The 16220-nt window shown below is 40.7% G+C and overlaps 1 protein-coding gene and 1 long non-coding RNA gene across 2 annotated transcripts in view; one reads left to right on the top strand and one right to left on the bottom strand.

The window, feature by feature from the left end:
- Nucleotides 1-16220, top strand: part of LOC112532650 — a 60030-nt gene that overhangs the window by 6337 nt on the left and 37473 nt on the right. The gene's annotated exons all lie outside the window — the stretch shown is intronic.
- MYOZ1 (myozenin 1) lies at nucleotides 608-15711 on the bottom strand. The gene is made up of 6 exons (XM_421619.7): nucleotides 15527-15711; nucleotides 13346-13447; nucleotides 11739-11920; nucleotides 3357-3591; nucleotides 2070-2226; nucleotides 608-1223 (listed from the first exon to the last, which is right to left on the bottom strand). Exons 2-6 carry the CDS (start codon nucleotides 13419-13421, stop codon nucleotides 992-994), a joined length of 882 nt encoding a protein of 293 aa, XP_421619.3. The 5' UTR covers nucleotides 13422-13447; nucleotides 15527-15711; the 3' UTR covers nucleotides 608-991.

Here is a 16220-nt window from a genome sequence, read left to right as displayed (position 1 = left end):
CAGTGTTCTCCGGCTGTTTTTTCACAGTGCCTGGCTATCTTCCTGTACGTGTTACATTGATACAACTGTTACAAGAAATTGAATCCATTCTGAGAGAAGCATATTTGAATAAGTGTTGCGCTGTGGTGGCTGTCAAAGTATTTCTGTTGTAATGAAGACTTCTTATTGCTTGATCTGTAACTATAGACAAGTGATCTCACTTGAAAGTCCCTCTGCTCTCTTCCAGCCCATTGCCTTCTTGTTCTGTCCAAGTGAAGAAAACTGAGCTATTGCTTATGATACACTTTGGAGAACTGGAGTATTTCAGATGACACTGCAGTACTTTAATCTGCCTGGTACATCGAGAAACTCAGTTGATACTGTATCTGCGATGCTGTTATGGTTACTTGTATCATTTCCTCTCAAATACATCATTCCTTACCACCTGTGTCAAGGTCTTTATCCAACTCACCATGATGTATACCTTCGTGCCTTGATCTATACCTGCCTGTCTTATGACTGTCCCAGATCTTTCTTCTCATGCTAACAGCCTTGTTGTGAGACTGAATCTTCTGTTATTGCTAGTCCTCAAATTGATTCAGCAGCAGTTTTAAACAGAAAAAGCAGATTTTTTTTAAATTTCATCTTGGTGTTTTATTACTTGTGAATATATGACAAATTTATTATGAAGCAGACAAGCAGAATTTAGCATTGCTAAACAGAAAACAAATTCCTAATTTTGCCCTTTTATGCCCCGGTGAATAAAAAACTCCTTTCCCTCAAGCTGTTTCTGACACGGATTAACACCGCAGCAAGCGTTAAGTTTAGAAGTCACCAGGAACTTGTTGGGGTTACGGGCAAAAAAAAAAAAAAAAAAAGGAAAAAAAAAAGAAAAAAAGAAAAAAAAAAGGAAGAAAGGACTCACAGGACTAGAGTTGCACTTTTCAGCTCCTTTCTAACAACTTGCAAATAGAAAGGGCTAAGAAAAAAGAAAGGCTTTGGGGATAGGGATTTACAGCTCTTCTGTTTCACCACTTCTCGGCACATTGATGTCAGTATGGTACTCAGAGGACTCTCCTGAAGGCATCCAAGGTATTGGGGTTCTGTTGAAGGAGGGTCTGTTTCTGAAATTTTGATTGTATAACACGAGCGATTCTGGAAGCAAGGGGCAAATATCAAACTGAGGCACTTTGAAGGTCATCCGTTTGGCTGCTTTCTCATAACCCCCATACGGCATGGCAGTCCTGGCAAAGGAGAAACAATGGACTTAGTGCACAGAATATATGTAAACAATGGGATTTAGAAAATAAATAATTAAATATCTAGACATAGTGCGTTTTACTTCTGTTGCAGTTAACTACCAAATCCTACCCAAGAGCAAACATATCTATTGTCTATGTGCTTAAAAACAACAACAACAAAAACAGGAAACAAATCCTCTGCTCCTGTGTACTTCTTTAATTCCTGCTGCGTAAGCCTCTGTAAAACCATACAGCTTTCACACCTTAAGATATCCCTTACATTTTGGAGGCAGAGGCTATGTTACTGCAGAAAGGACTGGGCTTTGGTATTTCCTAGGTACTGAGGTTCTAAAGCTACAAAACTTAGTGCAATCCATAGAGAGGTTAACAGAAGATTGTTGCTGCACTAGAAATAGCAACAATCTATTAAACTTCCGATTCACTATAAACTTTCAGTTCTTACCAGAAGCAACAGGAAAATCCTGATTCTTATCTGAAGTACTGGCAAGTATATGGCTTCTGATATTCACTATTTCTCCTGAACTCTTGAACTTTAAATAGCTACAGTAATAAGCAGTGGTACACCAAATGTGAGGAGAAAGAAAGGGAAATAGGATTAAAGTCCTCTTATCCTGCTACCTAGGTTCATAAGCTGAATTAAAATCTCTAGTTCTTAATGTATCTTCTCTTTATAGGCCTCCAGTCTTTTCACCCATAGGAGACTGCAATTAGCAAAATGACATGCAACTAATACTAATTTACATTGCACAACACAGGAGAACCATGCCCAAAAGTATTGTGGTTATTTTCATTCAAAGTAAATGGAATTCTATATCCCAGGAGACTTACCTGTTAAAAGACTTGTAGTGGGGGAAATCAGCTTTGGGACTGTATGACAGTAAGTCAATGGTCAGTTGACTTTTGTCCTCAGGACTGATGCCCATTGCTCGTTCCCAGGGTGATATGTAAGTTTTAACCAGAGGTTTTTTGCCTCCTGACTTTCCATCTGTAAACAGACGAAAGTAAAACCATCTAATTAGATGACAAGTGCTCCAAATATCACACCTTTCTATTGAACATCTATCTTGCCATTGAAGCTGAGGTACCCAGAATGTGTGGTTAGATTTGTCTGACTATGAGCTAATTCTGTCCTTATCTGCAAAATCAGATGTATTGCAGTCTAAGAGCCACTCACCCAGGAACTTGTTTTAAAGTGTATATTTGAAAGCCATATTTTCATTGTTCCCTCTGGTTACTCAAACCTCTCACCTCTTCCACTACTTCAGGGAAAATTCTTGGGAAAGGCAAAATGCTACCTAGTGTCACAGATTTCTTTCTCACAGGGATATCCAGAAGTATAGAAGGCAGTTCTGATATAAAATGGACATTCTTCTAGCATATAAATGGATAACCTTGGATTTTGCAAGTCACTCAAAGTAGCTGATCACTTATGGTACCTATTCACAGTTCCCAAGCAAATTTGCTTTTTGTTGTTAAAATGCCATTGGAACTGTTAAAATAATTACTTCATCTGCTGATTTTCATGCAAGGGATTTGATTTTGGAGCCTTTTGGTAAAACTCAATGGAAGATAAAAATACATCAGGACTAAAATCAGTGAAAGATACTCTGCCTCTTAATGATATTGCTTCAAGTGATGATTAGCTAATAACATTTAGAAATACTGCTATTTCTTTCTTAATATTACCCAAAATGTGCTGTTTATTTCAAGTGAAGACTTAAATTTGGAATTAGGAGTGATACACTCAAGGCTGATGTGTCAGCTCAGACTACTGAGCTAAAAAGCTACTCCTACTGTCTCCTGTAGTGTTCAGCATGAAACCCTTCAAAGGAAAGGTGTTAGCTCATGCTGTACAGGCGTGCTGCTGTACCAACATTAAAAACTCAGGATTTTCCCATCATTTCTTTGGTTCAATCAGGGCAGGTATTTCTGCTTTTTGTTTATGAATGAGTGACATGAAAACGCTAAATCAAAACAACTTCTTAAACTTTGCAGTGCAACTTAGTTTGTAAGAATACAGATTTTAGTCAAATTCATTTACTTGTCCCTAAGAGTAAGACTGGCACAAGATCTGATAGCTTTATCTATTTCTTGCTCTTGCCAAGAGATACTTGCCTTTCTCAGTACCATGACCTCCTTCTCCAGCAGTTCCAGCAGATAATTCTGCATGCTCCCCTTCACTGTCTCCAGGACCTCCTTTGCTTCCAGGCCTAGGAGGAACGGTGGAATAGTGCTGCTTACTGGAGCCATGATGCCCTGCTGTCACTCCTCCTACCATCCGCCCGTGGCCATAACCATGAGCATCTTCTCCATAGTGCCCTCCTGGTGGGATGAACTTCTGAAAGTGATCCTAGGGCAAGAGAAAAGAGAGTAGAATTCCATGTTACAGAACACTGTCTACTCACATTTGCAGGGTTTGGTCCTGGAATGCAAACCCCTGACTCCCTGGGTTCTAATCAGCCTTGTCCTGGTTACTAAACCAATGGCAGAACTTTGGGTGAGTTATTGTTTTTATTCAGTTTAGAAGCAGTTTTAACAACAAGGGCAACTGAAGGACACTTTTAAATGGGCAGTTCTGTGTACTGTCCCCAGCAGCGATCTATATGAAATACAGGAGGAAATAACAGCTTTTGCCAGAGAAGGCAAAAGTTCAAACAGAGACACCGTTCAAGCTGTGGAAAAGCAGAATGGACAAGAGATAGAAATTGCTTCATGTGGGAGCTAAGCATTAGAAAGCACAACAGCAGCAGGATAGCTATGACAATATAAAAGCCTGACAGATAACTGCCAGAATGGCTGTTTTCCATATATATGAAAGTCGGCATGGAGAGGTATTTATACACTGAGATTTACACTAAAGAGCTAGAAGCCTGGTTGATATCTTTTCTGTTGGAGTGGGGGATAAGCTACAAGTATGCAAACATACCAGAAATGAAGCTGAAGGTTATTGAATCTGTCATTACTCATGTTGCAGTTCTGCTTGTGTAAATTCCTCCCAGGCAGTCCTTGGGAGGCAAAAGTGCTGATCTGAGAGCTCCCAAAGGGTTAAGTTTTTCTCAGGGCTCTTACACCTAGTACAGTTTAGCAAAAAGCAGCTTTCCAGGCTGTAAACAGGCTTCCAAGGCCAGCTGTTCGGTCAGCTAAAAATAGATGAGAAGTAAAAACCTCACAAGGCTCTAGGCTGAAGAATTATCTAACCCTCTGCTCCGTGTGTCTCCAGAAACAGTGTCCAGGGTTTCACAGCAGGTCACCAGGCTGCAACCCAGGCAGGGAGCCAGCTGCGGGCTGAAGTGGCAGAGCTGGTGCCCCCAGGGCCTTTAGGGACTGTCCGTCCTTCTCCTTCTCCTAGCTGTAGGGAATTCCCTTTTTAGGAACAGAGGAGATAATCTTCCCCTGAACGTCAGGAAGCGCTGAGAAGGGAGAGGATTTTGAGCGTGAAGCTTAAGCTGTACACAGGATCTAGCAGGGCAATCTGTTCAATTATGTGTGGGAGCGATGTAACTGTAAAAAGGCAAGCTGAAACAAGGTTGGGTTTTATTTGTTTGTTTGAGGTTTTTTTTTGTTTGTTTGTTTTTTTTTTTTTTTTTTTTTTGAGGGGTAGGGGTCAGAATGAGGTTATTTTCAAAAGCTTAATACATATGGAAGATTAATGCTTCTACTGATATGCTCAGTAATTTCAAAGCAGGATTTTCCTTCAAGTTTCACCCACACTGCATGCCCTTCCTCAGATTTAAATGCTTATTTTTCTTTTACTGTGCTAACTCACATTCACTTTCCTGGGGAAAATAAAAAGAGAGAGAAAAGAAAAAGGAAAGAAAGGCCGGGGGGGGGGGGGGGGGGGGGGTGGTAAGGATCAAAAAGCATTAGGAGCAAAAGGATAACCTGAACTACAGTAAAATGAGCTGATTTGAGTTTGTGCACAACAGCAGTATTTGGTGTGGCCAGGAAGGGGCGTAATTGCCATCTTGTGTTATTATAAATTGCAGTATTACCACTAAACAGCACAAAGTCTGCCTCAGGAAAGCCACAGTTAAATCCTACTTATCTGCAAATTAAATTAGTTTGATTGGTCTCAGCCTAATTGACCCATTAGGAAAACATCCTATGCTCAGGAGACATATCCATTCAGATAGGAAAGACCCATTTTCCATGTAATACCCCAACTCACCTACTAGAATAAATTGTTTTCTTTATTTTTGGTTACCACAATGGACTATCTTAAATCAAATTTACAGGAAAACCTATTATATAGTAGAAGGCAAAGGCAATCTATCTTTTTGAAATCTTGAATCTTGCTGGCTTCAAACAAACTCACTCCAAGACAGCAGAGCTCAGAAGCAGAACCTTGACATAGTAAAAGTTCAGTAAGTGCAGCTTTGTCTCTGGCACTTGCAACATGTCTCTGGTCAGGGTGTTCAGAGAGGAACACGGCTTTCACTTGGGTGGAATGCATGGCTTGTGCCATTGGTAGCAACTTGCATATTCAAGATGCATATTCATATCACAGAAGTCGCCTCTCAGGGTTCACTTATCCTGTTGGTGGAAGTCCCAGGAGAAAAGCCCAAGAGTGTCAATTGAGAAGGCTGATAACCCTCTTCTCTTGGCCCTGGGGACAGATCACAGTCCTTCTGTGTTGTGGTATGTTTAGCTCTGTTTGGGTGTTGCTGGAGGCAGGAAGCACTCTCAGTCCTTAGGCATCCCTAAATTTGCCCTAAGAAAAGAACAGTTGTGGAAACTTCATGCGATGCACAGTCCCCTGGCTCACCTAAACAATTTGTGCTCTTGTCTTTGAAGTCCTTAGCACTAGCAGGAGTCTGATTCTGCAGGCTGAGTGCCTGGATCAAATTAATTCTGAATTCTCTAGGACTACTGCATGTGCCTGATGAAAAATAGATGATGAAAGATGATCCAGCTAATGGAGCTGAGATCTCTAAGTATCTCAATGCCCTGACGTCACTGCAGGCAGTCCCCAGGAGGAGACACCGTGTGCTTCCCATCAATTCCTTGCTGTGCCCTAAAGAGAATGATTGAGGCCACCATATGTGTTTCTATTTCCGCCTCGGTGATAAAGAGCTTCCCAAAGACTTGATGCCTATGTGGTTACTAACACTTCTGAAGTTACTGTGACTATGTCCTCTCAGTAGCAGCCACTCAAATGTTCCTTTATGGTAGGATGGCTGATACAAAATTTAGACGCTTGAATATGAGAGTAGGGATCACTGGGTAAGACTGCCTGATGTTTTTATAAAAACATAAGGTAAAGGGGTGTCCATCAGTCCTTAATTAGGTTTTGCACAGCCTTAAGCCTGTGATTCACTTTTTATAAAAGGATGAATGCAAAGAGTAAACTCGGCTGTTCAAGTATCTTCAGCTATTTTCAGTTTTTAATCGTGCTCCCCCCGAAGGCAGTTAAGTTGGTTGAGCTCCTGCTTTCTATTTGCAGCTCTACTTCTGACTTGCTTTTTAACCTTACGCAAAGAATTTTTCACTTCACTGACTGATTTTACCCATCTAAATTATGATAATTTTTATCTAATGGTACATATATATTTTTTAATATCTTGTTTACATGTTTTATATCATCCTTTCTACCTTTTCCTTGTGGATTAAAGAAATTGAATTTTTGAATTTCTGTCTTTTCTCAAAGTGCTCCAACAAACTGCTGTGGAGAAACAATGGCTTTTCCTCTCTGCCTTTCTACTTTTCCCATGCCAGTTACCTCCTGACCAGGAAACCATCAGACTTCATGTTCACTCTTATACAGTTTAGGACTTAACTGGGGCCACTAGGTCTTCCTTTAGGACTTCAGCACCAATCCAATTCCAGCATAGCAAGGCTCATTTCATTAGAAAAGTTCTATCTCAACTGGCTCACTTCACTTATGTCACACCATTGGAGTTTTTCATATTTCAGCTTATTCGGTAAGATTTGTTCAAGTGGTTTAATATTCCCAGCAGAACAGACTTCTAAGAGAGTGTTTTTCCTAATATTTTCACTTAAAACCTACCTCCAGTGATCTTCTTTGGAATTCCACTAAGTACATATATTAAAGAGCCAACAGAACCAACAGTTTATGCTTGTGACACAAGCCAAGTAGCTGCATGGTCACTCTTCTGTTCCTCCACCCTTATACTTTCCTTGAAATATTATATCACGTTTGGCCATTTCACATGTGAGATCTATGAGGCAGGCTGTTAGTGTATTTTTGTCTGCTGTGATGCACCATTTTAGGCATTGTAACATAATCACTTCCATTTTCTACCTGTCACTTCTTCTTACTCCACTGAGTCCTTGTTAAGATGCAAAAGAAATACAGGGTAGCTTCTGTCACTATGCAGAAGAACAGTAATCCAGTTCTCTAACCCTTTTTCAATTCCTATGTTTTGTTTCACGTTTGGTACCTTAACTGATCTGAAGTGACCTACTGACTTGAAGTCCAGCAGAAACTACCTGCCCACACATGTTCAGCTTGTCTTCACACAGGCACTGCCAAATGTGGGAACTGCCTTTACTGTAACTTATGGGCTGTGCTGAGAGTGTATGAAGGTAGGTTTTTATGTCTGTAGGTATTGTGTTTTTTTTCAGATGTATTACAACTGGTAATTGTCTACTCAGATATTGGTTATTCCACCACCCTAATGGTTCAAATTTAAGATGTGGTAGGCAAAGCTGAAACAGAAAAAATAGACACAAATCACATCCCTCTATAAGACATATTTTCCACATATAGTTCAAATCAGACCACAAATTTTGACTTGCAGAAAGACTGTTTTTAAGGGGTCTCACTGGAAGAAAGACATCATAACAGCAACATCCAAAAAGCGTAACCATGGTTTTGTTTTCAAACAGTTCCCATCTAATGATAGCAGGAAGGTCTTTCAGAAAGCTTCTGAAAGCAGAGGTGGGACTTTGTAAAGAGTTAGGATAAAAATAAGTGGGGCTGCTGGGCTAAGAAATGTCGTTTCAATTGATGTTGATGTGTTTGAGGACAAAAATATAAGTATTATGAAGTGGAGAAAAGGTCTGTGAACTGCTGTTCTAATTCAGAACAGTAAAGTGCAATTTAGGAGACCCAGAGGTAGGACTGAGACCCTCTCTGTCTCAGTTTCACTTTTAAAATAATCAATGAAGTATTTCCTTCCTGTAGTGATTTGTCAGATGCTACAGCAATCGAGCACATAGCTAGCTGGAATTTTGCAATGTTCTTTAGTAAATAAAAAACTGCACCTTGCAACTCCACAATGAGGTTATAATATCGTCTGAGACATGGAATGAATGCATTCCTGCAACACAGTGGCACAGAGTGGGATAGGGAGAAGAAATCCTTCTGATTTAGTAGCCAGAGCCAGGCAGAGCTCCACGTCTCCAGCATGGTACCAAACAGTGAGAACACGACACGAGCTCTCCGTTTGTCAGGATATCAGTGTGCTAAAACTGTCAAACTCTGTTCTTGCTAAAAACGTCCCTATATACTGTATATTTTCAAGAGAAGAGGGACAATATTGAAGACTGCTACACAGTGGGTAATGCACTTCATTATGCTCATGCTGGTAATGTTCAACCCTTTTGACTGTGGTAGTAGCTACAGTTTGCCTTTAGCTGAATGCATAGACGTGTAGCAGTGATAAGAGGGAGAGTGACATGTTCTCTTTTACATGGGCTATCTGACATTTACACACATGCAGTATGTGTATTTTCTCTCCTAGAAATAAGGAGAGTGGTCTGATTAGCCTGTGTCGTTGTTTGAGTGGATGAGAAAAAGGAGGTGGAGGACGGAAGCAGGAGAGTGGATCAATGACATGACCGCTGAGATCTTTTGCCTTGTGTGGAAGGTTTATGGCCACAGCACAGGCTGTTCTGGAAACCCTTATATGGTTTGGATTTATTTTTAATAACCTTTCGCTTTGTCTTGTTTTTATATTACATTACCTTGCTGTTAATCTTTATTTCTAGAGGGAAAGAAATCATCTGTACTCCCTTTCTTGCTTTGCTTTGCTAACTGTTTCCTGAGAACTTTCAAAGACCATTAAGAAATCCATGAGATAAAAACAAAAGAAAACACACCACCAGTTTTAAATCCCTTCACAACTTGAAGGCAAAATAGCTTCTCAGGGATGAGTAGCAAAGGATGTGAAAATTGACTGGGTGGATGAAGTGACTGGAAGTAGTAGTAGAAATTCTCTACTCTGCCGTTATCTTCCTCTCATTGCTCCTTTTCGTTTAACCCTTCTTTTAATCCTCCTTTGAGCAAAGCCAGGAGCAAAAAAGGAAGGGACCAGATTACTAATCAAATAGTGCAATCAAAAGGTTTTTTTAATAAAGTGATTTGATGCAAAGGTCAGGCATTTTTTCTGATGGCTTGGAAGATAACAGTGAGGCCACAGATCTGCTGCCTTTATCTAGCTGCCTGATAGCAACCAACTCTCTGAGGGGATGGCTCTGTTGCTGAGATCATTCATGTTTTCTTCTTGCTGCTCTGGCTGCCAGCAGAGGTGCTAATTTGTGCTGGCTGTGGTAATTAGAACAGTTATCCTCAAAGGCAATGGATGCAGTCTGGCAGAGTCCTTGCACAAAGCGCACAGGGCAGCCAGCAAATGGTAACAGTTATGTTTGTGGTCCTACTAAAATGGCCTCAGGCAAGGGCAGTTTGGCAGACTGTAGTCCTCCTGTGCTGACCAACAGAGATTTGTTACTTGCTCCATGACTGTAGAGAAATAATAGCTTTGAAAGCAAATCATAGAGGATTTTAATACAGAGTACCAGCTCTTTGAAAACCCTACCATTATTCCCATCTAGCAAAGCCATGAAGAAAATCCTAGCCTTGTTAGTGTCTTTGTCTAACTCCTAGATACATTTCTCCACAGCAAATTTACTCATAGAGCAGGAGAATATGGATGTTCATGCAGAATACAGGTAGAGGTTCACTACAGAAGGGGCATGGAATGAATGTCAGATATGGACGAATAAACTTACTGAAAAAAATAAAAAAAAGCTAACAGAAAATTAGTGATTGTCATCAGCCTTTGTAATGTCAGTCCTGAGGAGACCCTATATTTCTATTAACAATTCAGTGCCTCTGTTTTTGCAAATCCAATTCTGAGCTAGTTTATCACAACTCATGTTGTATACTCACGTGTTTCTGTGATTGGAGACCCCTAAGTGACAGCTTCAAATTTTTGCACATTTGGGCCTCAGTCTTTTCATTCCCTCACCTTATTTCCTCACTCCTCCTGCCATCCTCATTGCAGCAATCCTCATATTCTGACATAGGAACTTGGCCCTCAGGGCATTCTAGGAGCTCTGAGATTGCTGATTATTTATAAAAACAGCTTACATTTCTCTAGGATTTCCATCTGCAGAGTCCAGAGTTCAACACACTGTTCATTCTCACATCTTTTCTAAGAGAGCTGATGGAACTGCCTAAGGCACCAAGAGGTGAAGAAACTGCCACAGTTCAGCAACGTGAGATATTCGTACTGTATCTCTGATCTGTCATCCCTGATCTATAATCCAACCTTCTGCTACAAAATTAATGATTCTTTTCAGACATCTTTCCACATCCTGCTTCTCAAATTGTCAATTTTAGGAGCCAAATACAACAATTTCCTAGCTGCTTTTGAAAATATCAAAGAGCTAAAGAATAGCTTGGGTTTTTTTGGCAGAATGTTTTCTTCAGCTTGACTTTCATCTTTTGCTCATGTTTTCCAAGACTGGAAAACACATGCCACAAAGGGACAAAATTGTATCACCAAATAAAGCTTAAAGAGCATCGGAAGATGAGATGCTGCATCCAAATGTTGTTTTACTGAAGTCCTAACGTTATGTATAAGGAGAGTTTCCTCTTGTGAAAGTTTCAATATCTTCAGAAGACTTTACTTCAGGCAAGTAACTGAAGAAAGAAGTTCAAAGATCAAATGAAAGAACTCATGGGTAAGAGGAAAAAAAGGCATTGTATCAAATAGGAAGGCACACTAGTAAAAAGCCAGCCATACCTTCCAGCAAATAAACTGAATAAATTGCAGTGTCATCTTGGAAATTTCTATCTGAATTTGCACTTAAGGAATTTTGTGCAGAAATGAGAAAAGGACTGTGCCCAGTAAGAGGGATAAAATGGTATCCGAGGCTAAAAATAGAACTTCACCCACTGCTGCTGAAGTCAGACTTGGCTGGATCACTTCCATCTTGCAAAGAGAAAAGGGGATGGGTACAACACCCCGTGCAGTTCTGAATGCTTCGTAAACATACGGATCTCCTTCGTCACTCAGTACTATGTTTTCCCATGCTGCTGTTTGCACAATACCAAACTATTCACAAAAGGAAACTAAAGCTGCTGCCAAAAGAAACAAAAAACATACGTGTACATCTAATTTGTTCAGGATTTTTTCTGCACTTCTTTGCCCATACACGTAGAGACAGAAGGAAAAGAACTTGTGAACCTTCTGTTCCTGTTCCCCCTGGGTGCACAGAGCAGCTCTGCAGTTTTACTTTCCAACCTACCACAGAATTGTCGGTGAAGGCATCAGGGTTATTCTCATAAATGAACTTCTCCACCCTCAGCTGACGTAATTTGAACATCTTAGATCCTTTGTTAGTGAGGAGAGAAAGTTCTTCCAGCATCACATCCCTGGGGATGCTGATCTTCTTCCCCAGGTTCAGCTTGGTCACCTCTTGCGGCATGACTACAAAACATACAAATTGGACATGTTAGGAGGTGCTCTGCTCCAGTCTCTTGTACACTGCTTCAAAGCAGCCATATTCTCTTCTAAATTAACTTTTTTAGGAAATAATCTATGCACTTTTTTTTTCCACTCATGACATTTGAGATACAGTGGATTGCCTTCAAGGTATAGGGGTAGAACTAGATGCATGTGTCCCACATCTGAAGCACCTCAGTCAGTGCAGCAGGATTCTTTAGTGTTGCCTCAGAAGAGCCTGGCTTGTCCGGTTTCTGCCCCGTACTCCCTACTTTCGAGACAGATGAGTGGCAATCAGCATTTGATGTTATTGTATCTTTTTGTTCATTTGTTTCAAGGGGAAATTTTAAAGGGCAAAATGGTTGAACTTCTCTTCAAGACTTACCATGCTGATTACTAGCTAACTTTCTCTCCATGTAATTTCATACCACCAATTCTCTATCAAAGCAATGGATTCAAACATTTTCAGTATAAAAGTCCTCCATAAATGCAGTTAGAGTTCTCTATCCAGAACCAAGCAACTTTTATTATGGTTTTTTTTCTACTGTTACTGTTATTGTTATTAAGCAAGGATTGAACCACTTATCTGCCTCAGCTTCTCATTCACAACAGAGAATAAATCTTCATCATTAAACTGGTATAAAATTGGTATAAGTCCATTCTCATTTTAATAGATGTTCTCTAGAGAAATTTCCTTTTATTTTATATTATTTTATTTTATTTTGCAAGCCAGTTCTATATGACAATATGACATTGTTTTCTAGAAAAGGAGGAAATGCTCTTTAACTGGAAATTGGAATTTTACTTGTTTACTTCATTACAGGACTGGGGAAAAATAGAAAAGTGAACACGTACCCTAATACAGAAGTTTCTACAATTCTTTTGGGGACCTGAAGAAAGTGGCAGCACTGAATTACTACTTTTCTAAACCTCCAAAAGGGTATCACAGTCAATTAAATGCCACCCTACTCAATATACGTTTTCTGTAAGAAGTGTCCTGAGTTACACTCTTTCTGCTGTTACCCCCACTGAGAGAAATGGTGTTTTTCCACAAATAAGAGCTGGAATCAAAGGAATTCTCTCACAAAGAGGAAAAAGAAATTAGAGACAAAGATTCTAAGAAAGAGATTAACATGGAATATAAGTGGACACTGCAGCATCAATGCCCAGAAGAGATAATATTCTCTTTCCATTCACATAGGTACTGTGTATACAAAGTGTTTAATAGGCAGTTACAAAATGTGTTGTGGTTGAAGGCTCAGCTTTAGTAATATCTGGGGCCCTGCCTCCTGGTATGATCAATGTGTATCTTGCCCTAGGATTTCAGTCATCTACAATGTGAGATTTTGAAAGCTGAAATTCAGGTTGAGATCCAAACAATTCTCATGTGTGCAGTTTTGCGTATCTTACCTTCGTGTGTCAGCTTCCCAATGAGTTTAGTGGGCTTTTTCCTTTTAAGAGGAGCAGGAGTCCCTGCAAGGGGCATTCCCACAAAGAGTTCTCTGCTTTGCTCTAAATACACAAGGAAATGGAGAATGAAACACTGGAAATGTATCTCTTGCCTATCTTTTAGTTGCCATCTACAGTTAAGAGACACATGGTCTTCATTTCACACACGGGTTCTATTCTGTCCCATCTGCATGAAGGAGCAGAATATCATGGTATTCTTTGGAGACGTTGTATTAGGACACAAAATACAGCAACAGGTCACAGCAGAAGCATTGCAACGGTACCACATAGCAATCGCCATCCAAAGTAGACATTATGGTTGCAACATGGCAGTCTCCCAGCATACAGATGTGCCACAGTGGTACTCTGTTACCTTGTTTTGCTGCAGTAACAAAGCATCAGTTTGAAAAATTGCTCTGTCGTAACATGCTATAATACCATGCAGTTATCATTTGGAGGTTATATATGTTTCTCGATAAAGAAATTCAGTCTGAGCATGGGTTATCTGGCTGCATTTTCAATAATGTGTCAGTTTGGTTTGGATGTTCTGACAGTTTTATTATGATTAGACTATTCAGAAACCCACTATACCACAATTCCTGCAAAACAAACAAATGAAAAACCCTATATCATTCTGATTTGTTGCAGGAGGGCTGGAGAAAGAAGGTACAGGCAAACCTATTAAAGCAAAGCCTGTTTGTCCAAGTTGTTTGAAGTCAGTTGCACCTTTCTATTTTGTGTTGATCTTATCATGTATCATTTTGGAGGGGGGAGGAGAGGAACAGGGAAATTTCTTCTTGTACTCTATTTTCCATCTTCGTCCCGAGAGAGGATAAAAGTACTTTGAAGTCAGGGAAAGCTCGGAGAAGTCTCAGTAATTCCACTTCAGGCTGTTTCAGTCCCTCTTGGGGGTTATCACACATAACATAACGTAACATAGCATAACATAACATAAGCAGGTCTAATGTCTTGCCTTCACTTTATCACTGTTAGTGCCCAAACAACAGCATATAGGGAGATGGATCCTCATATAATACAGTACAGTGGAAATATAAACAAATAAAGATCCATTGGCTTCAGCAAGAGAATATAGTAACTGATCATCTCTGTCCTTGCAGCTTTACTTGCTTAAAGCTTCAGAACTGAAGACACTGAACTATGAGTTATATTTATATAACTGTATATATATATGCAGTTATATTTATAAACTAGCAAGCAAAGAAGTAGCTCCAGGAGTTTGTGGACTGTCCTTGTTGTGCTCGAGACATTTTTGTCTTCCATGAATTTTGCGGTTTTATTCCACCATTGCTCCTTTTGCAACGATTTTCCTGTGATGAGGTGGCAACAACAGCTGAAAGCAGCCCAGCCCCGTTAAACCAACTCCAATCATACTGCCAGATACTCTCTCAGATTATTTGTTTTCCTTTCTGATTTCCAAGCTTTTCTTTTTACTGAGATGCTGCCAGTGTAGTTCACATTGTAGAAGAGCCCACCCAGGCATATTCCCTAAGCAAATGTGAGCAGGTGCAGCCATAAAGCACGCGCTGCACATTCTCCTCGAGCAGGCAGACATCTGCTTGGCTATATAAAAGAAGGAGGTCTTATTTGACAGGAAAGGGGCAATACTGCCAAGAGTCAGAGGGTTGGAAGGTTACGGCCCATCTAATGGGTCACAAGACTGGCAAAACAATGGGAAATCGTCTGCATGCCCAAATGTGGACTCCTTGGGGCAAGACAGGAAGGGCTGGCACCATTAGGGAACTGTGTCCCTCCAGCAAATTCATTCCCAAGGAACAGTGATGGCAAGTCTGTCCCTTTCTGTTGTCCCCCACTGATTCATCAGGACTGAGGAGTGGAAAACCTACTACATGGAATGAATTTAGCACAGGGAAAATGGCAGTAGTCTTCAGTATTGGCAGGGCCCAAATCCACACCGTGACTACTGCTCTTCCTGCTACCCCATCATGGGATGCTGCTGGAGCCTCAGTCCCCATCTTCCCTGCTATCTCATACATAAAGTTGCTCTGTCTTTTCCTGCGTGACTCTTCGCAGCCGTCATTTGGTTGGTTTTGCTGCAAACCAAACTAGTCGTTACCCTCTCCAGCCCCTACTCTAAATTATTTTTTTTCCAGGTCAACTCACCTCAGGCTTGCAGTGCCACGTTCAGACCACCTCGTGCACCTGCCCCACAGCTCAGCAGTGGGCCGCTTCCTCCCAGCCTGTCTGTGGATATTGCTGGGGAGGCTCGTCCAGCAGCCCCACTCACCCAGGGTGCCTCCTGGGTGCAGGCAAGCTCTGCCCAGCACAAAGTGCTGATGCAGAGTGCTATGAATTTGACTCTTGAAGTCTGTTTGCACAGGCATCCTGAGGTTATTAATAACTGACAGCTCAGAGTGCAGAGTCTCAGATAGCACTGCCACAAGCCCTGAGGAGAGGGGAAAGGAAAAGGTTGCTCCTTCGGCCTCCTGCAGTCCCTGCTTCAGTACACAGGAAGACCAGGCACTCCATATGTGCCTCACTCCTATTCTGTTCAAATCAATATGCCATTCCTCTTCTTCCCTTCCTCCTATTGCATTTTGGTAATAGTTTCTCAATATCCTGCTCCTTAGTAAGGGCTCAAAAAAAACAGTCTGAAGTCATGCTCTTCTTTACATCCTTCTTCTGTCCCCTCCCCTCTCCATCATTAAACTCAGCCTCCTCTAGGCTCTCATACATAACTTCTAAAATGCCAGGCATTCAAATAATGCATCAGAAAGCATAGAAGTAAAATAGTCATATACATGAAATGAGAAGTAGTGCAAAGTCTAGAAAGCTATTTAGAGAGACTTAGGAAGTA

This window comes from Gallus gallus, chromosome 6 (genome assembly GCF_016699485.2).
Source record: "Gallus gallus isolate bGalGal1 chromosome 6, bGalGal1.mat.broiler.GRCg7b, whole genome shotgun sequence".
Lineage (NCBI taxonomy): Eukaryota > Metazoa > Chordata > Aves > Galliformes > Phasianidae > Gallus > Gallus gallus.
Note: the sequence above shows the minus strand (reverse complement) of the source record. Positions and strands in the feature narration are given on the sequence as shown.